Source organism: Globicephala melas, chromosome X, assembly GCF_963455315.2.
Source record: "Globicephala melas chromosome X, mGloMel1.2, whole genome shotgun sequence".
NCBI lineage: Eukaryota > Metazoa > Chordata > Mammalia > Artiodactyla > Delphinidae > Globicephala > Globicephala melas.
In genome coordinates this window covers 41,805,556-41,833,029 of record NC_083335.1, presented here as the reverse complement: position 1 = coordinate 41,833,029, position 27,474 = coordinate 41,805,556, and the positions used below count along the sequence as shown (strand labels likewise).

At 38.7% G+C, this 27,474-nt stretch overlaps 1 protein-coding gene across 5 annotated transcripts in view; it reads right to left on the bottom strand.

Annotated features, from left to right (window-relative positions):
• Window positions 1-12,813: 12,813 nt before the first annotated feature.
• Window positions 12,814-27,474, bottom strand: part of ZMAT1 (zinc finger matrin-type 1) — a 160,116-nt gene continuing 145,455 nt past the window's right edge. For 3 of the 5 annotated variants that reach the window (XM_060292680.1, XM_060292679.1, XM_060292676.1), the window contains 3 exons: window positions 26,717-27,001; window positions 16,581-16,680; window positions 12,814-15,027 (listed from right to left, as the gene is read on the bottom strand). In XM_060292680.1, the coding sequence (XP_060148663.1) occupies window positions 13,713-15,027; window positions 16,581-16,680; window positions 26,717-27,001 (1,700 nt within the window). In that variant the 3' untranslated portion in view covers window positions 12,814-13,712. The remainder of the gene's footprint in view (window positions 15,028-16,580; window positions 16,681-26,716; window positions 27,002-27,474) is intronic. The other 2 variants (XM_060292678.1, XM_060292677.1) reach the window with 2 other exon arrangements.

Sequence of the window (27,474 nt, the reverse complement as noted above, 5' to 3'; positions counted from 1 at the left end):
GCCATCTAACTATTGAGGCAATTTAACTTGTAATTTAACAACTCTCCCAAAAGATCCAGGCCCACATGATACCACTGAAAAATTCAAAGTTTAAAGAAAAATTAACATCAATTCTACAAATCTCTATCCAGAAAATAAAAGAGGAGGGAATACTTCCCAATTCATTGTGTGAAGCAAGTGACAATATTAACCTAATACCAAAACCAGACAAAGGAAAGAGAGAAAGAGAGAAAGGAAGGAAGGAAGGAAGGAAGGAGGGAAGGAAGGAAAGGAAGGGAGGGAGGTCCATATGTAAAACATCTCACACCATAGATCTTCAGAAATGAGCAAGGAGCAGTATATTTGTGGGAGTGGGCTAACGGAAGGGTTGAGAAAATGGTGATGAGGCTACTTTTTCCTTTAATTGATTCATTTATCAGGCAATTATGAAAGTATCACTGTATATTCTGTAAAAGTTTAAATAACAGACAAGCATAAATCATGAAATGTGAAAATGTCTGTAGGTGAATCTTTAATATAGATACTAAATAAATCTCTTAAACTTTTAATAGGTTGTGGAAAGCTATAACCCAAAGTAGTGTTTAGACTATATTAATTGGCTCTCTTTCAACTGAAATTTTAAAAATACAGTAGCTGATGCCAGTGGCATTAGGAGAACATCTGGATTGCCTGATATACACAGGAGCTTTTAAAAGCTCTTATTTCCTCACATATCTGTTTGTCCCAACTTCATCCTTCCCGGGCTTTTCAGTCTGTCTATTCCTTGTCCTGACTGTTGTTCTTTTTTCCAGGCTGCTGCAGTCAGTACTTTTACCTTTGAATGTTATATTATTTTGCTAGGACTTTCATAACAAAATACCACAGACTGGGTGGCTTAAAAAACAGGAATTATTTTTTTCACAGTTCTGGAAGCTAGAAGTCTAAGATCAAGGTGTTGGCAGGCTTGATTTCTCCTGAGGCCTCTCTTCTTGGCTTGCAGATGGCTGTCTCCTCATTCTGTCCTCACATGATCTTTACTCTGTGTGCACATATCTTTGGTGTCTCTTTGTGTGTCCAAATTTTGTCTTCTCATAATGACGCCAGTCAGATTGGTTTAGGGCCCATCCTAAATGCCACATTTTAACTTACTCACCTCTTTAAAGACCCTATTTCCAAATACAGTCACATTCCGAAGTAGGGGTTGTTAGGACTTTGAACATATGAATTTTGAGGTGACACAATTCAGTTCATAGCACTCCACCCTCTAGATACCCAAATTTCATGTCCTTCTCACATGCAAATTACATTTACCCCTATCTCAACAGACTAAAAGTCTTAATCCATCTCAGTTTCAACTCTAAGTCCCACATCTCATCTAAATATCATCTAAATCAAGTGTAGGGGAGACTCGAGAGATGATTGATCTTGAAGCAAAATTCCTTTCCAGCTGTGAAACTGTGAAACCAGATTAAGTAATCTGCTTCCAAAATATAATAGTGAGATAGGCATAGGATAGACAGTCCCATTCCAAAAAGAAGAAATTTGAAAGAGGAAAGGGGTCATGGGTCATAAGCGAGTCTGAAACCTAGGCAGAAAATTCCATTAGATTTTAAGGGTCAAGAATAATCCTCTTTGGCTCAATGCTCTGTCCTCCAGGCTCATAGGGTTGGAAGCTCTACTTTCTGGGCCCACTGGGGTAACAGCGCCACTCCTGAGGCTCCAGGTCTGGCTTGCTGAAACCAAGGAGACAGCCCCATCTTTGGGGTCATTTCTACCTTTTCTTGAAGGATAACACATGTTCACAGTTGAATGTATCTGTTGGCCTGTCCTGTAGAATCCCAGAGGTCCAACAGTCTTCCTTCACTTTGTCCCATCTCTGTCTTCTTCAGTCGAAGCTGGCAGTGTTTCTGCTGGTATAATCCCATCTCTGTTCCAGGCTTCTGCTGAGATGGCTGATTAGACCATGAGTCATACCCATAATCTCTTTATGGAGTGACTGTCTAATCACATACTTGGTGTTCTCTCCAGAGCATGCTTTCTAATTTTTTCAATATGGATAGACTGAGAATTCCTCAAATATTTAAGTTCTGATGCCTTTTTGCTTAATTTCTTCTTCAATTTTTCTCTCTCTCACACATTTTGCTATAAGCAGCAAAGAGAAACTGGGCAATGCCATCAACGTTTTGCTTAAAATCTCCTCTGCTAAATATCTAAATTTGTCACTTACAATTTCTACTTTCCACAAAACACTAGAACACAATTTGGCCAAGTTCTTTGCCACTTTGTAACAAGAATCACCTTTCCTTCAGTTTCCTATAACATGTTCCTTTTTTCTTTCTAAGTTCTCATCAGAATCTCCTTTAATGTCCACTTTTCTACCAACAGTCTCTTCATGGCAAACTAGACTTTTTCTGACATACACTTCAAAACTCTTCCAGCCTCTATCCATTCTCAGATACAAAGCCACTTCCACATTTTCAGGCATTTGTTAAAGCAGTACCTCTCTTCTCAGTACCAAAATCCATATTAGTGTTCTCCAGAGAAACAGAACCAACAGGATGTTTATTTATTTTAAGGAACTGAGTCACACAATTGTGGAGGTTTGGCAAGTAAAAATATGGAAGGAATTCCCTGGCAGTCCAATGGTTAGGACTCTGAGCTTCCACTACAGGGGCCACGGGTTTGATCCCTGGTCAGGGAACTAAGATCCCACAAGCCAAGCAGCACGGCCAAAAAAAAAAAAAAAAATCAAAGGAAGAGGTCAGTCAGTTCTTCAACTGATTGGATGAGGCCCACCCACATTATGGAGGGTTATGTGCCTTACTCAAAGTTCACTGATTTCAATGTCAAATTCATCCAAATGATGGAAGAAATTTTCACATATTGAGGTATGGGGAAGTCATTCTAGCTTATACATGGTGTAACTTAAACTTTATGCTAACCAGAACAGCCTGTTTTGTGGCCTATTAAACATACATTGTAGGGACTTCCCTGATGGTCCAGTGGTTAAGAGTTCACCTTCCCATGCAGGGGGTACAGCTTCGATCTCTGGTCAAGGAGCTAAGATCCCACATGCCTCATGGTCAAAAAAACAAAAACATAAAACAGAAGCAATATTGTAACAAATTCAATATAGTCTTTTAAATAAAATGGTCCATGGACTTCCCTGGTGGTGCAGTGGTTAAGAATCCTCCTGCCAATGCAGGGGACACGGGTTCGATCCCTGGTCCAGGAAGATCCCACATGCCACGGAGCAACTAAGCCCATGCACCACAACTACTGAGCCTGCGCTCTAGCGGCCGCGAGCCACAACTACTGAGCCTGAGTGCCTGAACTACTGAAGCCCGTGCACCTAGAGCCTGTGCTCCGCAACAAGAGAAGCCACCGCAATGAGAAGCCCGTGCACCACAAAAAGACCCTGCTCACTACAACTAGAGAAAGCCCATGAGCAGCAACAAAGACCCAATGCAGCCAAAAAAAAAAAAATGTTCACATCAAAAAATCTTTAAAAAAATACATTGTACATCTGCTTTAACCATTAAAGAACAGGGTGTTTTGTCCAGAAGTAAAGAATGCCCATTTGGAAGATAGAGATAAATGCTTCCTTTTCTGGGACATCAATGTTAGTATTCCTTCAGTGATAAGGCTCCTTTCCCAGACACCAATGCCATACTGACTTACTGTGTATGTGCTCATCCGTCTTTTTTGTAATCTTGAAGAAATGTAACTCTGTCATGTTTGATGTTCTTTGTTCTGACAAGACATAAAACTGTGCTGAAAACCATGCTTCGCTGAAGCAGTTCCTCAGAGCTATCTGAGAGGCTGTCTCCTGGGCAATAGTCCTCAGTTTGGCTCGAATAAAACTCCCCTCTATTATTATAGTTTAGTTTATAGATTATTTCCATCAACACAAAAAGCACCTTCATAGAAACATCCAGAGTAATGTTTGACCAAATGTCTTAGAACCATGGCCCAGCCAAGTTGACCCATAAAATAAACCGTCACGAATGCTGTCAGCAAATGCTGCCTGGGAAGTCACTTCAGCCCTGGGAATTCTCCAAGTCAAGAAAACAAAGGGAAGCCCCTGAGGTGGTCTGTCACAGAGCTGCCATACTAGTCAAAGCATACAACCACTATTCTTTGAGAATAAGGTCTGTACTATTTTCTCTGGCACTTAGCAACCTACACCAGGAATCTTCATGGCTGCTGCTGATCTGGGGAATAGGGATGGTAAGAGAATTATTTTAAATGCCATAGGTCTCTCTTACTAAAATGTCACAGCTTCTTTCTTCATTAAACTTTCTCCTGGTTGTAAGATTTTGACTAGATTCTAGAGTTCCGTGAAAGTTGAGTCTGACAGTCTTTGCCAGCTTAGTTGCTTTTGTAGATGAACAGGGCCCTGGAGTTTGCTACTGTACCATTTTGAGTGACATCACTCCCCTAAATTAAACCACTTTCATGGACCCCTGAAAGTATCATGGGACCTAGGCATTGTGACTACTGTGCTTAATTGATAAGATGGCCCTGGGCCTGCCCAGAATTTTGGTACCTAGAAGCCATTCTGAGACAGCCCTTCCCCAGGGATAGTGACCTTCCTAGCTCAGGTCAGCTTCAGTGGTCAGAAAAATGGGGATTCAGTTCCCAGCCCTGCCACTAACTCTATGATCTTGGGTAATGGACTTAACTACTCTGAGATTCACTTTTCCTCTTTTTTCCATTTGGTTCTCAGAATTAAAGTAACTCAAAGAGATAGCAAATCTGAAATTGTCTAGCCCAATACTGATACTCAAATCTAGTTCCAGTTCCCTCTCCTCACATTCAAATCTTCCATGAGCCATCTATTTTCTCTCTTGCCATTTTTCCACAGGTGAAATTAGTGACTGAGAACGGCTAAATAAATTTTGAAGAGTGTTTGCATTCTCATAAAGGACAATCTTCAGCCCATAGGATCTTTTTTTTTTTTTCACGGGCCTCTCCCGTTGCGGAGCACAGGCTCCGGATGCACAGGCTCAGCGGCCATGGCTCACAGGCCCAGCCACTCCGCGGCACGTGGGATCTTCCCGGACCGGGGCACGAACCCACGTCCCCTGCATCGGCAGGCGGATTCTCAACGATTGCACCACCAGGGAAGTCCACAGCCCATAGGATTTAAACTTTTCTGATGGAATTAAAAGTCTCATTTCTTTTGGGGGAAGTACAGTTTAGGAAGAGGAACGAGTCCCCTTATCTTGGCATATACTTTGGGCGTTGGCATGTGTTTTTGATAAGGGAAGATCTTTGGTAGATGATGACACTCCACTCTTGCAGAGGACATGATGCTTGATAAATTAGACACACTATGATGGATATGCAGATATTAACTACCTGCAGGTAGGGAGTTGTGCGATTTGGGGCACATCACGTGAATCCTTACTTTGCTCATCTGTGAACTGAGGATAATGAAGGTGACATGTGAAAATACTTTACAAACTCAAACTTAACCAATGTAAGGCAGTATAATTATTCAGTTATACATCCACTGTTATAAAATCTTAGCTGATAGTAAAAAAATGCCTACCCACAAAGCAATAGCCTGAAAACGGTATCAATGCAAGGAGTTAGTGACACGTTTATTCCTTCAGCTTTCTTGAAGGAAGACTTTCCCGATCAAATCTCTCCTAGTACAAAAAATGAAACCACAGAATTTTTCATTACCAGGTCTAATTCCACATATAATTTTTGTGAAATTTATGTTTGTTTATATCAGGCTTCATTTCAAAAAAAATGTCAAGGCAGCTCACAAAGACAGAGGCTTGATGGTAAAAAAAAAATGTAAGTGATGAAATTGTAGATAAAGAAAAGTAGAAAAATATAAGAGTGAAGTTATGAGTGAAAAATGAGGGTTAGGTTGGTATTGAACCCCATATTCAATGCTTCAGAGCACCCTGTAAAACCTAGCCTAATAATCATCCAACCGTTGAACACTGCCAGTATTCAGTACTTCTTGAGATAACCTAGTTTACTTTTGAACAACTATGACCACTAGAAAGGGCTTTTTCTTAGGATCACCACCATGTAATTTAGCACTTAGTCATGGTCTCCCTAATACTCTCTACTTGATATTCTAATTTAATTAACATTTACTGCAAGTTCAATATGCATCAGAAATTGTATTGATACGTTATCTCATTTAATCTTTAAATAACCTTGTGAGGTGAGTTTTTTAAATCTTCATTTTACAGATGAGGAAAAGTAAGGTTTCAGAGGTTGAATGACCTGCTTCTAGTTACCTTAAAGCAAATGAGTGTTAGAATGGTCTTCCAAACATAGGTCTTCTGAATCTGAATCCAATGCCTGCACTACTCCATGTCATTTCCCCATAATGCATATGTTTTTTTATCCCCCTGTTGCACTATAAACTACCTGGGCACTTGGTAGGTTGCTACCAATTATTGAGTAACAAATATTACACTGAAGTGAATTCAGGGAAAGCCTCAGGAATCACCTCCTGACTGCACTGGATATAGGATATAAGATACAGATATAAGATATAAGATACAGAAATATGTAAGGATAGGATTTTCTTCTTTTTTAGGATGGGAATGAGCCCTGCTCCACCCAACCTATTAAGGGCTCTGTCAGCTTTGGAAAAGAAAAACATGATGTGGAGTATATACAAGCCAAATTAATGATTACTTTCTTGGTTACTTTATGCCGTATTTCAGGATAAATGAGAGCTCCATACGCCATGACTCTCTCTCTTGCTCTCCCCATAGCTGCCCTGGTATTTATAGATTCATCCATTTTATGGTGGCTGAAAATTTGAGGAACCAAATAAAGCTCTTGCTTGCTTAGATTATTTCTTAAATGAAGGCAAAAGAGTACTGCACACTTCTTGTTTGTCCACCTCTTGCTGGGGGTGGGGTGGGTACCAGCTACACTTCCTCTTTCTAACAAATCTCCCTCCTTGTATATGTATCAGGTGAGGTAAAACTGCCATACATCTCATCTTTTGAAAAGAAATACAACACAGTTAGATTTTCCTGACACATTGTTCTACCCTCAGTGAGACAATTAAAGATTTTATGAATTCTCCCTCCTGTGTCTTGCCACAATATACCTAAAAAGTATATAAAAACAAATGGAAGAAAACATAAATGGAGCAAACCTCTAGTGAGGTTATGCTAATAATTTTATTTTGTTTATAGATCTGTGGGGAATCCTTTTCTATCTTTCCAGAGTATGATTTGTCATTGCTACTCCCAAACATCTGTTTTCCAAGTTCCTGTCTTAATTTGAGGTGCAGAGTGAAACTTTACTGACTCCAAGTCTCATGGGTCAATTGTTATGTACTTAAAGTTTTTAATTCTCTTTGGACTTGATTAAAAGGTCCCAAGAAACTTGGGTCTGTAATTAAATTAAGCTTCTTTTAATCTGAAGGCTACCTCTTTCCTTTAATGACATCATGATGCCTATTTGACTTTCTTGATATCAGTCACTGTGAAATTAGCCTGTCTGCAGCTGGGCTTTGCTTTCCCACTTTCCTGCATCTGAACTCGTATATTTCTCAGACACCTATGACCTAGCCCTGGCATTTCAGAGTCTTGTCAAGAGAACTTCACAGTCTCTCTTCATCTGTCTCTTACTCCCAGTTTTCTCTGATACCACCCTGCCCCTGATATCACACAGATCCTGTATCTGGTCTCCTCCCCTGTTTACCTTTCCAGCTTCACATTAACACTCTTTTTTTATGACCACATTAGATTCATTTAAGACCATCCAGTCCAAGTCCCTCTCATTTTCTTTTTCTGGTTAGAAACCTCAATGACCCCTTTTACCTAACAGTTAATGAATAAAACCCTCTCTGTCAGTCTTCCAGGTCTGACCCTACTCTTCCTGTGCATATTCTCTTATACATTCTCTGATGGGTTGCTCCCTCTATCTTTACTCTCTATCTGTAACCACCCCTGCACTATGGGGCTCTTCCTGGAAATCCCTAGCCCTCTTACAGTATGGCCACAAATTATGTGGCCTTTGAGCTCAAGCCCACCAAGCCTTCTCCTAGTTCTTTCCTTCCCTTAGAGTGTACCTAGGCCCTTTTTTACCTTATCAGACCAACACTTTTTAGGCCAGGTTAAGTTGTGATTTGATCATAGTTATCAGTCTGGTAGCCAGCAGGAGTGATGGGGATAGATACTAGGGTAGGGGGCTTGTTGTTTTGCAAGGCAGAGGGCTAAATATCATCTGGAAGCAAGGTGGGAATGCTAGCTATTAATTGGGAGAAATGGATAGGGTTGCTGGATTTAACCAAAAATAAATACAAGAACATACAGTTAAATTTGAATTTCAGATAAACAATGACATTTTGTTTTAGTGTGTGTTCCAAATATTTCACTGGACATATTTATACTGAAAATTAGCTTTTTTGAAATTCAAATTTAACTGAGCATTCTGTTTTATCTGGCAATCCTAGAATTGGTCTACCTTTTCAAGTTCAGAGGGTTCAGGGGGAGGTGGGATTTCAAGATGAAGAGATGGAAGTCCCTTTCTCTGCTACCCAGGATGCCTTCTGACTTTCACATTTTGCCTTAATTTGGTAATTAATTCTCTCAGTCTTTTGTTTTCTTTCTGCAATGCATCAATGTCACTCAACAAGTCAGCAGATTCCATATAATTCAATATAATGGCTATTTCTCTGAATCCTCTTAACTACTTGAGATATTACACTTGCACGTGCATTCCTTTCTATTACCACCTGTGAAAATTTTAAAAATTGTACTGCTACAGCATGCCAGGAACAACTTACTACCAGTATTTTGCCAACTACCAATAACAGAATCTCATAGCCTGTTCCAAAATGGAGTCTATTCCCTAGGACTACTCCCAGTACCTCCTGTCTCAGGTAAGTTTCTAGGGGAAAATGACAATGAGACGGAGATTTGTTTGTAGGTTATTTACAGGGGTATGTTCAAAAGAACAACACTTGTGAGGGAAGCAGGAGATTAGTAGAGAAACTGAACTGTGATACAGTTCCAACAAAGGACTCAGCTGATCCCATGGTCTTTCAGAGTTGCCCAAAATTGAAACAGGTGGCCTGGTTTTTGTATACCTACATTATCCCATCAATGTGGGCTGCCCCCAGAAGGTATTACCTTAGGAGAGTCAGTTCCCTTCAGACAAGGCCAATTCCCCAGAAGGGGAAATGAGTGCCTCTGTCCTGATACGGCCATACTGTAAGAGGGCAGTTCTGGGGAGCACAACACAGCACCCATTACAACAAATTTATTTGTATCTCCATTGCTGTCTATTACCTATTCTATCAATCTGTATAATTTTCAAAAATTTATCTTCATTTTTTCTATTATTTTCCTTACTACCTTTACTGTAGTCTCTTCTCTCTTGTATTCCTTCCAATTTAAGTTTACTTTGTTGTCATAATACTTCCTGGGATCTGCTTTCTCTAGACTCTTCCTTCATCCACTGCTATCTGAACTTTTCCTTCCCCTTACCCACAATGTTTCTGCCCTGTTGAATTTGATTTCTGACACTAGTGGTTTTCATTTTATATGTGGGTTTGTTCTTCTGGAGTAAACTATATGCTGGATAGTTCTGAAGTCCTCAAGGGCTTAGTTCACCTGAGCACTTTTTGATCTCTTGCTGATTCTATGCATTTTTTCCCACTCACCTGTAATTCAGAGCCTGTAATGACTTCTTTCAATGTTTCAGTTGCTCACAAACCTATTTTCTCAGTTTGATCAAGAAATAATGATGTCCCAGATGAGACTGGTAACAGTGAAGATGAGAATTGGACATTACAAGAGATATTTTGGTGATATGATCAAGGGGAATTGCTTATGGTCTAATGCAGGAGTGAAGAGGTGCTCAAAAATGGTTTTTGGCTTGAGCAACTGAATGAAGGTTTTATAGAAATGGGGGAAACTGGGAGATGAATGATTGGTAATGGCAGAAGCAGGCACTCTATTTGGATAAATTAAGTTTGAAGTACCTGTTAGATAGCTAAGTGGGTATATCAAAGAAGTAAGTCTTTGAGAGGAAAAGGTCTGCTTAGATGTCATTTCCTTTGGGAAGCCTTTCCTGAATACCCACTTACCATCCCATTAAGCTTATTACCCTTGCTACCCACAGCATCCTTCATCACTCCTATTGTAGCTTTTATCAAATTTATATTGCAGTTTCCTATTTATTGGTCCATTTTCTCTGTTAGAATGTGAGCTGTTTGTGGAACAGAACTTATGTTCTTCATTTTTTTCTCAGATTCCTTCCGGGCTCAGTGCTAACAGTCACCTCTTATTATTTGTTCAATGCATGCATATAAACCAAGCAGCCAATTCCATTTTTCTCCATAGCTCCAATTATTGAAAATTATTTTCTAAATTCAGCCAAAATTTGCTTCCCTCTACCTTCTATTCAAATGAGGATATACCTATGAAGCTAAGTGCTATTAATTTACTTGTCTGAATACTGACTTCGATAACTTGCCTTAGATCTATGTGATTATATATATATATATATATATGCCTATTAGTCTTTCAAAACAAGCATGTAATAAAAATCCCAACATTGTTTTCACATGTAGTATCTTTTTTTGCCCCCACTACCACGTAATATCTTAAAAACTATGTCTCCTCAAACATGTTTTTGTATTGTCTTCCATAGCTAAATGTGGATTTGATATTTACGCTCTTAAATTCATCTTGCTAGATTCAGTACTCAACTCCAGAAGTGGAGATCATTTTGGATCCCTGTATATATATATATATATATATATATTTTTTTTTTTTTTTTGCGGTATGCGGGCCTCTCACTGTTGTGGCCTCTCCCGTTGTGGAGCACAGGCTCCAGACGCGCAGGCTCAGCGGCCATGGCTCACGGGCCCAGCCGCTCCGCGGCATGTGGGATCTTCCCGGACCGGGGCACGAACCCATGTCTGCTGCATCGGCAGGCGGACTCTCAACCACTGCGCCACCAGGGAAGCCCCTTGCATATATATTTAAATATCTTGACATACTCTGACCTTCAAGTGCTCAGAGGCAGAAGTTGGAAGCAAAGCAAATGTGCTAAAGTTGGATCCAAGTCCTTGTCCCCAGATTCAAGCAGAAAATAATACTTCCTGGTTAACAGAAAATTTATTTTATGGTGGGGTTAAGATAAAGCCCATTTTTGGCAAAAAAAAAGGGTTTTGTCCTAAAAATTTTTTAAACCATTTACTAGAGGTCACTGATAACTTCTCCAAGAAAGCAGTTCAACACCACACCCTTATCCCTCCCCCAACTTGCCACACCATCAATTTAAATGATTTACCCAGTATTGACTAAAATTTTAATTTTTGATGTGTGCAGCTAATTTTAATAAATAATTCATCTATTTATTTTGGAAAGATCATCGTAATTTGGTATCTTAGTGAATATTCTTACGATATATAGTTTGAATTCCTACCCTCCAGCTTTAAACGCAAAATGGACTTCTGCAAAAGAATTTACCAATTCTAAAAATGCTTACAATTCAATTGAACTCATCTTGTACTTCCTGTGGAAAAAAATGCTACTTTTTTTTTACATGTTCAGAAAAGAGAATTTGCCATTTTTGTGGCCAATTAACACTCTATTTGCTCTACTCTGGTTCTTCTTTCCCCTCTCCTTTCACCAGTACACCAGATGGGCTTTTTAAAAAGAGGGGAAGTGATATTGTAACACCAATAATGTTATACCAACAGTATTCTGGAAGAAAAGTTAATTTGAGGACCATCGAACTCCCCTTTGGACTATTCATTCAACCAGGTATGAGCCCAACAATCATATCATGCTTCAGTTAATATTTACCATTTTATTCAAATCTCAATAAAAAACAACCATTAAATGCCTTGCCTAAGTGCAGATAAATCACCATCTAAATTTATTTGCTTTTTGATAGGATTAACACATCAAGGGAATACTATAGCCTATTTTTCCTATTCCTAATGACTCCATGTTTGGATTTTGATGGTATTTCTACAAGGTCACACAGCAACTTGATGGTACAACTGAGACCAGAATCCTGGGATTTAGATTCCCAGGCTACGACTCTTTATACTATACCATGATGATGCTCAAATGCTTACAGGAGGTGTTTATCATAAAACATAAAAAAAAGGAGCACCAGAGTAAAAAGCATAATCAAGATGAAACAAGTTAAAGGTAATGCCTGGGCTTCCCTAGCAGTACAGTGGTTAAGAATCTGCCTGCCAATGCAGGGGACACGGGTTCGAGCCCTGGTCCAGGAAGATCCCACATGCCGTGGAGCAACTAAGCCCATGCGCCACAACTACTGAGCCTGCACTCTAGAGCCCATGAGCCACAACTACTGAGCCCACGTGCCACAACTACTGAAGCCCACAGGCTTAGAGCCTGTGCTCTGCAACAAGAGAAGCCACCGCAAGGAGAAGCCTGCACACTGCAACAAAGAGTAGCCCCCACTCGCCACAACTAGAGAAAGCCGCACGCAGCAACGAAGACCCAATGCAGTCAAAAATAAATAATAAATAAATAAATTTTAAATAAATAAATAAATAAAGGTAATGCCCCCTCCTCACAGTCCTCTCCCACTTATAAATTCTTCCTTTTTCAGTTTCAAGTATTTAGCTGGTCATATTTTTCTAACTTAAAACTGAGCTCAACTCTGAATATCAGCTTTTCCTAAGCTAGATGTAGGATAAATGAAACTATTAAAACTTTATAGTGTGATCTCCCCAGAGGTGCAAACTGTTTAATTATTTCCCCTCTCACTCCCAAAGTAAGATAATATCCAGCTGGGAAATGATCATTTACATAAAACAATACGTAGAAATTAAAACACTTTAATATAATATAAACATTTCCAGAATATAGACTGATTTTTATCAGTACTTTTTTAGAGCTCTTTAAAACCATATATCATCTTAGTTTACTATAGACTGTTTCATTTTCCACTTTCAGAAATAGAAAATACAAAAATACACTGCAAATTAGATTTAACAAACAAACAAAAAATCAGTCTAAATCGCTTCACATGTTTTCCTTGGAGAAAACCAAGAAACATAAACAAACACACAATAACAACAATAAAATACCACCAACACTAACACAAACCCAAAGAAGGGATGGATTCTGTAATGCCTGGTGATTCATTTAAAATAAATTATCTCCCACAGGTAAGTAATTCACTATCACAGCAATTTGTAGAAGCAGAGACAGCCTCATTAAGGGAAATTACTTTATACATAGAAAACATGTAATTTTTCTTTCAATTTAATAAATGAGGAAAAATAACTTGAGGAAAAGGCATATTGAATACTCTTATTTCACTTGGCTTTTGTTAGCAGTTAAAGTAACTGTCCACTTAGGAAAATTCAATAACATGAATTTAACAAAACCAAACTCTTCAACTTATTTCTTCAATTCAACCTAAGTGAACAAAACTGAAAAGTTCAAAATCCAAGAGAAGACTCATCCTAAAGCACTGACACCTTTGTCTTTTCTTCAACAGGCTTCCTTTTCTCTTATGTTCTTAGGTTCTTCTTAGGTTCTTCTTTCTCAGAGACTAGGTTTAGGCTTGTCTTTTCTTTCAATTCAATTTCAATTTTTACACACCAAAAACTAAGCTTTCCTGAACTGACACTGACTGTATTCACCTCTCCTTTTCTTCATTGGATGTTCCTGTCTTTGTCTAAATTCCCCTATTCTTAACCGATTTCTCATTGGGTAAACAAAGCTAAAAGTTCAAAATCCAAGAATAGACTCATCCCAAAGCATTTCCTCTTCTGTCTTTTCTTCAACAGATTTCTTTTTCTCTTTCTTGTGCTTATGTTCTTCCTTCTCAGAGGGAACACCATGTCTTTTTTTCTTTTTTCGATGCTTAAGCTTTCCTGAACTGACTTTATCTCCCTCTCTTTTCCTTTTCTGGATGCTCTTGTCCTTGTCTAGATCTGTATCCCCATAACTCTTTTTCCTTTTATGCTTCGACTGCTCCTTCTCTGGCTTTTCTTCACCTTCCTCCAGGTGCCTTCTCTTCTGATGTTTCCGTGTATGACTTGCTTCATGGTCACTGGTATTGTTTTCTGAGGAGAGGTGCTTGTAAACTTCAGATTCTACACTGTATGGGCCAGAATTATTTTCCTGTTGACTAAGGCTCAGGGGTACTGGTTTTTCTGGGAAATAGTCTCTGGTGGGTTGACAGTAGGTCATAGAGTCTAATCTCTGTTTGCTGTCATGAGTTGGTAAGCAATGAGGTAACTGCTTTTCCGCTGCCTGTGAAATACTATATGATACTGGGTAATTCTGGAAAGTCTCAAATGGGAGCCTCTGCTCAAACATTCTATGTCTGGGTCTGGAATCAACCATTTCTCTGTATTTATGGGTTTCCACAGAGCTCTTGCTTATATTTCTGAAACAAGTCTTTGGCTCTAGTCCTCTGGCTTTCTGCACTTTGATATAATCCTCAAGTTCATCTTGGAAAGAGTCATATGACCTCTTTAAATGAGCTGGTAACGAGTGATGTAATTGGCTTCCCACTGGTGAAGTACCGTATGGTTGCTGGGAGTTCTGAGAAGTCTCAAATGAAAATCTTTGCTCACACATTCTTGGTCTGGGTCCAGAATCAACTTCTCTGTACCCATGGGTTTCCACAGAGCTCTTGCTTATCTTTCTGAAACAAGTCTTTGGATCTAGTCCTCTGGCTTTCTGCACTTTGATATAATCTTCCAGTTCATCTTGGAAAGAGTCATATGTGTTCTTTGAGTGAGCTGGTAAGCAATGAGGTAACTGGTTTTCCACTGTTTGTGAAATATTGTATGGTCCTGGGTATGTCCAGAAAGTCTCACATGGGAGTATTTGTTCAAACATTCTATGTCTGGATCTGGAATCAACTGCTTCTCTGTACCTGCAGGCTTCCAAAGAAGTCTCTTCCATCTTTCTGAAATAAGTCTTTGGTTCTGGTCCTCTGGTTTTCTGTACTTTGATGTAATCTGTACTTTCATCTTGGTAAGAGTCTGGTGGCTTCTTCGGATTCTTCACTAGATTGGTAACAATGGATTCTCTGCAAACAAGACAGTAGAAAGTTCTTGTTACTAGATTATTTTATTTGGAATGTTTGCTTTGCTTTCAAAAATATTAGTTTGAAAAAACAAATACAACAGAGGCCCAAACAAAATTTTAAAACCTACCTCAATATAAAAGCTAAAAATTGTGACTTTTTGTATGTCAAAGAGAAGCAGCAGGGATAATCAGATATCTCCTAAGCACCTCACAATGTTTTACACATAAAAAAAATTTCAGGCCTGGGATGAATGGAAATATGGGTACAAAGAAGCAGACATATTTGACACTGCTATAGTACTTAAAAATATAAGGCATGTTGGGATGTGTGGGAAAGGACCAATAATATTTAATGCCCTAAAGATGGTCTGATCTGAATGTCACATTGCTTTAAAAAATTTTTGATTATTAGTTCCCTGTACAGATCTATAAATGTGACAGCTATTTATTCTGGAACCCTGAGAACGGACTTGAGGTTATGGGGAGGGGGAAGGGTGAGCTGTGACAGGGCGAGAGAGAGTCATGGACATATACACACTAACAAACGTAGTAAGGTAGATAGCTAGTGGGAAGCAGCCGCATGGCACAGGGATATTGGCTTGGTGCTTTGTGACAGCCTGGAGGGGTGGGATAGGGAGGGTGGGAGGGAGGGAGACGCAAGAGGGAAGACATATGGGAACATATGTTTATGTATGACTGATTCACTTTGTTATAAAGCAGAAACTAACACACCATTGTAAAGCAATTATACCCCAATAAAGATGTTAAAAAAAAAAGAGTCTAAATGAAGGTTAATTTGGTCAGTGAGAGAACTTAGCTACTTAGTATTCAGACTCAATAATATAAATATTTTCCACTAAAATAATGTAACCGAAATAGTATGCTTTGATTTTAAAAGCAACAACAAAAAATATACAATAGTTAAGTGCCCCACTGTCCCACTACCTGACTTATCCGATCCCCAATTGTCCACTCAATCCTCCCCTCCTTAAAATAACAAAACAGATTGGAATAAATGTGTATTGAGCTCCTACTATGTGCCAGTCAGGCACCTTGCACATATTTTTATATTTCATTATAACCACTTTATGTCAGAGCTGTCCAAAGTTACATATGTGGCAGAAAGATAGATCTGGTATTCCAATTCAGTTCTGTCTAACAACAAGACCTTCTTTCTTAACCACTATACCTCATTGGAAGGATGATGACTGGATCACTGAATCTCTGGAACTAGCCAACCTTCCAGGGATTACAGGGATTATTTGAATTTATATGGTTAGCCTGAGAATGATCCTTTAGCATCTTTCCAAAGAAGGACAATGCTGTCTGGTCAGGAGGAGTGCCAGTTAGCCAGCTCTGTCAGTTACTATCATGGCTAGAGAACTCCCTGGGAGATGGAACTAACATACAATATGTTACAAATATCACCAACCATACCCAGGATCAACTCTTAGGGAAATAAATGCCTAGAAAGTTTGTAAAGTACATGCAAAGGTACTTGACAGAAGCCCTGGTCTTTGGTATCACAGGAGCATTTTGGCAAGAAATACTTACTTAATTTGATGTTCACTTCCTTGCATATGGGACCGGAACATTTCTAAAGATGTAAAGGTGATATTACAAATATGACAAACATAGGTTTTCATACTAAATGCTGAAAAAACAGAGAGTTCAAGTTAATAAGGTCAATAGGAATACACTTCGAATCACATAGCTGGACAGGAATTTACTAGAGATCATCTACTTGAGCCTTCCCAATTTAAAGCTAAGGCCCAGAGAGGTCAAATGACTTGGTCAAAGTCACACAGCATTAGTAACAAAGATAGCCTCTCAGAGCCCATGTCTCTTAATTTAAAGTCCAAAATTTTTCACACTACACCACACTGCCTCTCTAGCCTTGGCCTCTTTCCTAAGAAACTGCTATCTGCCTGTTTATTGTTGCTACATGAAAGTACAACAGACACTTCAAATCTAGCATGCCCAATCAATCTTTGCCTCTTAATCCCTCAACCAACCTCTTTTTTGTTTGCCCCTAATTCTCTTTCTACCCAACTAAAACTTGAAACATCCCAAAATATTAAAAACAAATAAAAGAAAATTCTTACTCTCTTACCTGAAATCACTGTAGTGCATTACTTTACCAAAAGTTCTTTCTACAGACAGATTTTAGAAATGAGAGAGGTTCAGTGAGCCCCACTCTCAGGATAAATTCTGAAAGCAAAATTCTAAAACAAAACTGCTAGTTACCACTTCATAAGAGTCAAGAACTATAGAATAGATATACTAGCTACCTCTCTATTCTGATTCATAGGTAGAACAGGAAGCAGGTGACAGATTAAGTTTTATTTTCTTAATCTTATCACCTTCCACTTTCTCTTTGGTCTGAAGAAGCAAATTAATAAATTTCATAAGCTAAATATAAAAACAATCCCACCCTAAGGAAGAGGCAATAAACTGATGGCTGCAGAGATTTTTAGGGTCAGGGAAGACCATCTTCTTTTAAATCAAACAGCAACTTAATCATTTAAAGGCCACTAAATTAATTATTACTAAGTGTATTGGCCTTGTCTAAGCAAAGATTATTCACAGAAACAGGAGATTATTGTCAAGTAGAAAGAAAGAAATTGACTTTAAAGAACATGAGGACTACGTTCACTATTGACATATACTCTGTGGTGGGCCCAGGAGAGCTCAGCCAGTTATGTCAAAGTTTAAATAAATAATTCTTCAAAACTATCCTCTCTTCCTGTGCTCTGATTTTGTGCTTGCCAAGTCACTTCTGATTATAATTTGGTTTCCCATATTACTGATACAAAAAAGAGGATACCCTAGATGATAGATATTTTTTTAAAAAACCTCAGAACTGGAAATATATATTTCTCCTCCTACCATAAATCAATACCAGAATGACAGTGTATTAAACTACAATGTTTCCCAGCCTTCTCTGGCAAGAATCACCTGGAGGTCTCGAGAGGAAGGCCTCCCACTAGCAGCCGTGAGACTGTTCTTGAGGAAGGCTGATTCCAGCACAGTCATGGCTGCAGCTAGAAGGATTCCTGGACCAAGCGACCATGGTGTAGCAGCATTCTTTGAAAAACAACGACTGAGCCAGTGACCGTGTGGATGAAAGGCTCTTGGTGCTGCAGCAAGGAGTCAGTGCTGTGCCTCTGAGGCGGGAGAGCCAACTTCAGGAAACTGGTCAACAAGAGACCTCCCAACTCCATATAATATCAAACGGCAAAAATCTCCCAGAGATCTCCATCTCAATGCCAGCACCCAGCTTCACTCAACGACCAGCAAGCCACAGTGCTGGACACCCTATGCCAAACAACTAGCAAAACAGGAACACAACCCCACCCATTAGCAGAGAGGCTGCCTAAAATCATAATAAGTCCACAGACACCCCAAAACACACCACCAGACGTGGACCTGCCCACCAGAGAGACAAGATCCAGCCTCATCCACCAGAACACAGGCACTAGTCCCCTCCACCAGGAAGCCAACACAACCCACTGAACCAATCTTAGCCACTGGGGACAGACACCAAAAACAATGGTAATTACGAACCTGCAGCCTGCAAAAAGGAGACCCCAAACACAGTAAGATAAGCAAAATGAGAAGACAGATACAATAATATATATTAATATATATAATATTTGTATTATATTTGAGAACAGTATGGAGGTTCCTTAAAATACTACAAATAGAACTACCATATGACCCAGCAATCCCACTACTGGGCATATACCCTGAGAAAACCATAATACAAAAAGAGTCATGTACCAAAATGTTCATTGTAGCTCTATTTACAATAGCCCGGAGATGGAAACAACCTAAGTGCCCATCATCGGATGAATGGATAAAGAAGATGTGGCACTTATATACAATGGAATATTATTCAGCCATAAAAAGAAATGAAATTGAGCTATTTGTAATGAGGTGGATAGACCTAGAGTCTGTCATACAGAGTGAAGTAAGTCAGAAAGAGAAAGACAAATACCATATGCTAACACATATATATGGAATTTAAGAAAAAAATGTCATGAAGAACCTAGGGGTAAGACAGGAATAAAGACACAGACCTACTAGAGTACGGACTTGAGGATATGGGGAGGTGGAAGGGTGATCTGTGACAAAGCGAGAGAGAGGCATGGACATATATACACTACCAAACGTAAGGTAGATAGCTAGTGGGAAGCAGTCGCATAGCACAGGGAGATCAGCTTGGTGCTTTGTGACCGCCTGGAGGGGTGGGATAGGGAGGGTGGGAGGGAGGGAGACGCAAGAGGGAAGAGATATGGGAACATAAGTATATGTATAACTGATTCACTTTGTTATAAAGCAGAAACTAAGACACCATTGCAAAGCAATTACACTCCAATAAAGATGTTAAAAAAAAAAAAGAATCACCTGGAGTGTGAGTTTAAAATACAGATCCCTAGACCCCCTCCTCTGGAGAATATGATTCACTGGGACAGGGATTGTGTATTTTAACAGTACCCCAGCTAGTTATTGTCAGAGGATGTGTGGAGAAAACCACTAAGGGAATACCTTTCCAGTTCCTTGGTTATTTTTCTGCATCTTCCAATTTTGTTTTTGGTTTGCGGAGTCCCTGATTTGAGGCTGATCACCTCTGAAGACTCTGGACTTCCTGCAAAGCTGAGGACTAAATCCAGGACTCTGCATGCTCATAACAACCCTTTTCAGGAAATTATTACTAACCTTATTTCACAGGTGGGAAAATTAAGGCTCATATTCACTTGGCCAATACCATGTATTTTGAGGGCACCCAAGTTATGCAAGATAAGCAGGAATCCTGGTTTCCTCTAGACTAGTGGTTCTTAAGGTTAGTTACACATTGGAACCTTGTGGAGAACTCTAAAAATATTCATGTTACAGCTCCACATAAGACTAATTTAATCAGAATCTCTAGGGGTAGAACCAGGCTTTCTTACTTTTTGAAAGCACTCTAGATGATTTTTCTGTGCAGACACTGTTGAGCACCACTGCCTAGATTATCAAGTCAATGATCTTCAGTATGATTATAAACTCAGATTATATTTCAGAGGTTTTACATATTTGTTTAGTGCTTATAGAGTATATTGTATATAATGTTCTCCTCAGTTCCTCCTTGGTTTCTTCACAAGTTATACCAGAAGATTATAATATAGGCAATATAGTAGTTTAGAGCAGCTGCAGGTCACATATGAAAGATCCAGAGGCAGTTCTGGAACTATGGTCTGCTTTCTATTACCTTAGCCTTTGTCTTTTTCACACACTGATATTCTTTATCTTTTTCTAGGATATAGACATCTCAGAAAATAATATATAAAAATGGTGTAAACCCTTTCTGTGAAGACATGAAGTCTATTTATTGGCCCCAAGATCAAAATTCCTGGTCTGATCCTACTGAAACCTGCCTCTACTATGCTCCTTACACTGTCCATTCTCCTATCTGAGTCTGCTCCTTGGGCCTGTCAAACTTTGCTCCCCTCAGCCCTGCTAGGATTTCGTTTCTGACTTCACCCAGAAACTCAAGCTTCTTTGCAACCTGTAACTTTCAGAATCATCCATAAGCTAACACTTGTGGAGCCCACTTTTCTCCTAATCACAGCCGTATCTCATAACTCCCTGGACTAAGGTCTTTGTTTTCATAGGATAGATTGAGGAACTGCATATCTTTATAGTCTAACATTTTGGTTCTCAATCTTGGCTCTATATCATAACCTCTTGGGGAGTTAAAAAAGAGAAAACAAAACACTAATGTGTGGGTCCCAGGGATTCTAATTTAATTGATTTTAGCGATGGCCTGTGCATTGGGATTTCTAAAAGCTGCCTGCATGATTCTAGTATGTAGTCAAGAATGAGAACCATTGATCTAGTATCTTAAATGGGGAAAATCAACTGAGAGCTACATGCAAGCAAAAATGCAACTTAATGTGGCATTTAGCTTATGAAGAAAAACAGAAAATGTCCAGTTTACATGTTTTTAAATTACGGCAGGAAAACAAAATATTTCAAGAAAACTAACATTTGTTGATGACCTATTCTGTGATGGGTACTGTATATACTGCTTCATTTCATCCTCTTTCAATCCTGTGAAGTAGTCTTATTTTCATTTTATACCTGAGGAATCTGAGGTGCAACTGGGCAACTGACTTCAAACATTTCTCCAAATCTATGTTTATCCCACTACACAACACTGCCTTTCAATAAACAATTATCAAATATTGAGAAAAACCATATACTCATTCCCATATAAAGCACTGAGAAGGATATTGCAGAATAAAATACAATCCCTTGTCTCAAGGGGGCCAATTCAGTTAAGGGACTATAATTAATGCAACTGTCAATGAACAGTAATATCTATGAAAAATCAGAGGAAGGGGAGAATATCAAGAGCTAGAGAAGCGAAGGAAGTTGTGATGGACTTTGGAGGAAAAGAAGGATTTGAATTGTAAGGAAAGCAGTTAGGGAATTCCAGGGGATGAAAACAATATCAGGTATGGAAGAGACAGAAATGAGCATGATGTGCTGAATTCAAATAATCTGTTCAACCAACACTAAACACCTCTGTGGCACCAAGCATCATGCTAGATGCTAGAGGTACAAGATTAATAAATTGGGCAGGTTGCTCACAAATCCAAGTGAGAAACAGACACATGAACAGAGGATTTCAATCTCATTTGGTAAAAGGTAAGACAAGTATGCTTAAGAGGTATGGGAATTCAATGAAGCAGAGGCATTTAGTACAATATGGGAGCCTGAAGAGGGCTACTGGAAGAGATGATGCCTTAGTTAAACTTGGAAAAATGAAAAATAGTTAACGGTTAAAAGAGTTGAGAAGAGTACTGTAGGCAGAGGAAATAGCATGAAAAGAACACAGAAGTGTTTACAGTAACTAGTTAAAATTTGGAATTGTTGCAGAATAAAATATAAGGGGATGAGATGGGAGAGGCAAAAGTATATCACATCAAAGAGACTTTTATATTATGCTAAGGAGCCTAGATTTTTATTCTGTGGGCTGGGAAACCTTGAAGTGGTTTAAGTAGTAAGTAACATGGTCAGCTGTGTGTTTTAGAGAAATCTCTCCTCTAACTGCAATATGGAGGGTAATTTTAAGAGGAGCAAGCCTGGAAGTAAGGAGACCACAGTTACATAAGGCAAGAGATGAGGAGGGCATGGGCTAGAAAGGTCACAGTAGGGGTAGAGAGAAGCAGGGATATTGGTGAAATACTTACCATTAAAACAGACAAAATTTAATGACTGAGTGAATGTGGGAGATAAGGGAGAAGGAGGAATCTAGAGAAGTCTAAAATACCTCTCAGCATAGTTTGGTGACTGAGTGGGTGGTGATCCTAACTGAAATTGGAACTTCATAAGGAAGCACTATTTTAGGAGGTGGGAGAATAAGCATTGGTGAGTTTGAATTTGGACACACAGAGTCTGATATATCTGTGAGATTTTCATGTAAAGGTGTCCAATAGGCAGTTAGATATGGGAATTTGAAAGGCAGAAGATAGGTTAATTTTGGAGAAGTCAGGGGATGGGGGTTAGTTAAGACAATCAGAGTGGGTGAGATGTCCTGAGGATAATGTATGGGTGGGCATAGCAACACCAACATAATGATAAAAACCCTGGAGAGCACCACTCTTTAAACTAGATGGTAGAGGAGGAGGGGGACCATGAAAGATCAAGAAGTAAAGGACAAAGTTGTAAGGATGAACAGGAGAGACTGATGTCAAAGGAGGAAAGTTTAGTGAATGGAGTAAAGATGGCCATTGGATTTAGAAATTTAGAAGTCACAATAACCCCGTGAGGGACAGTTTCAGTGGAACGGTACAGTGGTGGTGTGGAGGGCTGGGGGAATGTGTGTCAACAAATGGTAATGAGTTGAGGAGTGAATATCAATAAAGACAGTTAAGAGTATATTTGAAAAACAAAAACAACAACACAACCAAAAAAAACCTGGCAAAGAAGAGAAGGGGAAAGTGTAGTAGTTAAAGGGAAACTCAAGGTTAAGGGATTATTTGGTTAAGGCAAGATATTTGGTATGCACATTTGATGGCCACATTTTTCTTGATGAAATAAGGAATAAGCTTGCCTGAATGTTGTGAGGAGGGGGAGTGTTGAACAGTAGAAGAGAGTCCTGGAGAGTGGTGTAGGCTTAAAAATCACTGCTGAAAGGAAAGTGAAGGAAAAGGAAAAGTATTAAGTAGGACTAAAAGGCCACAGAGATTGGATACTAAGACTCTGTAGAGGCACCCAATCTCTAGCCTTATATAATTCTCCATAGCATCACTCAGTGTTCTGAATGTAAAAGTAGAACAAGTGGACTGTGGAATTGATCCTGGGTTGAAATCTTGCTACTAGGTAGTGAGAGAATAACAATGAGGTATAAGTAAAGCCTTCCAGAAGGTGGTTACAGCATTAAACTGTGAGATGATGGTAGTGGAAATGCAATGGAACGATAAAGGAAGAAGAAACAGTTCTAAAAAGACCTGATAAGACTGTGGACGGATAGGAGATAGGGAAATTTAGTCAAAGATGCCCTCAAAGATTCAAGTGTGGGTGACTAATAAATAGTGGTACTACTGGCAAAGAAAGAAAACTTGGTAAATTTAAGGTGGTTTTAGGGAAGATTATTAATTCAGTTTTAGATATGCTGAGTTACAGGTGAAGGTGAGACATCTAAGTGCAATAATGGGGCTAGAAATTAGTAAAATAAACAAAACAAATACAGTAAATTAAAAATACATACATATTTTATTTCCATATTGTTATGGTAGCCATTCCTGTGCTAATAAGATCTGGACTGAATGAGGGACATGAAGAGAGCAGTAAGAATGATGAAGAAAAAGGGAAAGAGATTAGATATAGTAGAAACATATATAAACCATAGCAGACAGAAAAGACGGCAGAGACAGAAAGAAGGGAGAAAATGGGTGAAGAGTGAATATAGTTAAAGTGGCACAGGTTAAGCTGTTTTTGTCTTACCGCTTGCTCACTTATAATATGGGCTTCTGCTGTAGCTGTTCTTTGCAATTCTCATTTGCTACTTTAAATTCTTCAGCTATTTTTTTAATCCTCAAATGTTTACTGTTATCAAAATGAAATAGTCAAGGCAGGGTTGAAAATCTGTTCTTTGAGCTTCATCTTCAGAGGCTAGTATAAAATGACTTCAAAGACTGGATTAAATTATGCTGATGATCAGCACTCGCCTCCCCAGCCAGATAAAAATTTCACCAAAATCCTTCTCTCAATCTAATAACCTTGAAACTTCAGAGTGCTAAAATGACCCTCCTTTCAGAAGTGACCAAAGTGCACACATTTCTCATGGCTGACACACTTCTCAGTTCCAATTTACCTAATGCCACAAACTAGAAGTCACTTATTTCAGATCACCCTCAGCGTAGCGATGGGAAAAATACCCTAACAAGTGGAAGTCTGTCATTTCTCCAAACATCTACGACTTTCAGAAGCCCTACCACTTCTATTTCTACACTTGCCTAAATCAACGTTCTTTAAAATCCTAGATAAAAATACAGATCTCTATGTAACTTTTGGGGACATGTTGAATCACATTAAGCAGAAAACTTAACAGTACAAACACAGGGTTAGCACTCAATAAATAAAGGTTAATAGTTCACTGATTCATATATTAAACTAATCTCTATTGAGGTAGGCCTACTCTGTGCCAGTTTCTATCTCTAGTACTGGAAATACAGATGAGTTATATGAAGTCCCTTCCCTCAAAGACCTTACATTCTAGTGGGAGATAAAGACACAGGGAGAGATAATTAGATATTCAGGTTAAGGAAGCACAGAATATAAGCCTTGAAGGAAGTGAAAAGGCTTGAAAGAAGTGAAATGAGTAGGAGTTGGTCAAGAGAAGAGGGACATGAAGATGTTCTAGGCAAAATGGCAGCATGAAGGGCACAGAGACAAGAAATGGGGTAATGGTTTCTGGAAACCATAAGCAGTTTGTAGATTCTGACCCACATAAATCATAGCAGGAAGTAGCAGGGAATAAACCTGGAGAAGGAGATAGGGACAAGAGGGTAGAGAGCTATGAAGCTTAGATTTTTATCCTTAGAAAATAGAGAAATAAGGACTTTTAAGCAGGGGAATGACATGAAAAGACGTACACTTTAGATGAAACACTCTAGTGGTTAAACTGAGGGTAGATCTGGGGAGACAAAACTGATGGCAAGGAGAGTAGTTAGAGGTTGTGGCAATATTCTAGAACAATGCTTCTCAAAAATTATTGTGAGTACAAATCACCTAAGCATCTTGTTAAAATGCAGATTCTGATTCAGTAGGTCTGCAGTGAGGCCTGAGATTATTTTTTCTAACAAGCTCCCAAGTGATGTTTATAATGCTGGCCACAAACCACACTTTGAGTAGCAAAACTCTAGAAAAGATGTTGAGGGCCTGAACTAGTATGGGAAAAGCATGGCTGGAGAAAAGGTAACAGTAAGATTCAGGAGGTAAAACAGTCATGGCTTGGTGCCTCATTAGATATAGGAAGTGAAGTAGATGGTGCTGAGGGATTTACAATTAACTACAGGTTTCTACTTTGAATGACTGAGTGGATTTGAAATGGCTATGAGGTATACAGGTGAAGAGGTAGCTGCTCTTTGAATATATGAATCTAAAGCTTTGCAGAAAGGTCATAAGCATACAGATGACAGATGAAATCAGAGGAACGGATTAGATCATGTTATAGATTAAGGTCAAGAATGGAACCATGGGAACGTCTACATTTAGACAATGAATTTAAAAAAGAGCCCCCAAAGAAAACAGAAAATAAATAGAAACACGGGAAAAGAACAATAGCATAAGGAGTTACTAATGACAAAGAATAGAGCTTCAAGGAGGGAGTAATGAACATTTTCACATTAAGCAAAAAGGTCTAGTAAGGAAAGAATTGAAAAATAATGGTGAGTAGAGGAAAAGTGGGTGGAGAAGAGAATATGAAAAGGGAATAAAAATACTAGTAGTGAGATGGTGCCTGTGGGGGAAAAATGAAAAAACATATGGTTAGAAGAGCAAGTGGATCACTCCAGTCAGGATCAGAATCTTTATTGCACCTGAATTCTTGCCACTCTTTCTCAGCTCTTTTGTTCATCCTCTCTCCTTCCCACTGCTATCAATCTAAATCATATACTTCCTCTATAAAGATTTTCTGAACCATGATGTTTGGCTTCTCTGGTTACCAAAAATATGTACACAAAAATCCATGTCTGCAGCCTCTTGCAATGAAGTATTATTAACCCAATTAGTTATACACTTGCCCCTTCAGGGAAAATAGTATATCTTCATTTGTATTCCCAAGAATAACTAGCCTAGCAACTAAGAGACACTTAAGTCATACTTAGTGACCGAATGATATAACTACATGATACTAATTTAAAATACTTCCTTATGTACCTATGATATAACATGAAACCGTGGTAATACCTATATTTTATTAGTAAGTGTCATCTAAACCTTTCTGGGTCTCATTTTCTAGAAAACCAACAGACAGACCTATATGGACTCAAAAGTCCTTATCGAAAATTCTATGATCCCATGAGTATTATAAACCTTGTATTCAGTAAAAGCAAAATAGTATATACATAAGCCAGATATGTTTAATAAAATATAAACTTTCTAAGAAAGAGATTTGAGATAATTTTACTATTTACCATTTGCATCTGATTTTGCTGGAAGAGGTTTCTCTCTTATCTTGTCTACAAACTTCTTCTTAGCTTCATTTCTTTTGTGTTTTTTCCCAACATAATGTTGTTGGGCCATTAATGGACCATTAAAGGAAGCAGGACAGAGCTTACAATACTTGTTTGGATTATTCAAATCCAAAGCACTGCTGGAAGAGGAAGGCGTAGTCTCGTCTTTAATCCCACCTGGAGGAGGCTTGACAACAAGGGGCTTCAGAAAAGTTGACTCAGCAGAAGTAGTAATAGGCACACCTGCTGAAATAGTCATAATGAAAAGTGATCAACATGTGTCCAGCTATTAGAGCTGCATTCATTATAAAGTATTAGGGAAAGTTAGAGTTTTTTTAAAACCTACTATCTCTGGACTTTTTCCATATAGGGCTGTTGGATAAAGGTACTCAGGCTAAAACGAATTTCCTTCTGTGAGAATAGAAATTTGAATACAAGTCTGTCACCAAGTTTCTCCAACAAAGATACAGGAAAGAATATTCAGCATTAGGCATGTATTTCAAATGAATTTTATTCATCTGAAAAATCAATAAAGGCATAAGAGATGTCTTAGGATGGTTCTTGAAATTAGTGAGGGTAAAAGAGATGGTACCAACTTCTAAGTTGGTGTCTTTCTTGAGTAGCAAAGTAAATCACCTATTCAGTCCAGATTTGTGGTGTCTGTATCAAAATAAAATTTATGCAGTTGTTTAAGGCTATAAAAGTATGTTTCCACATTT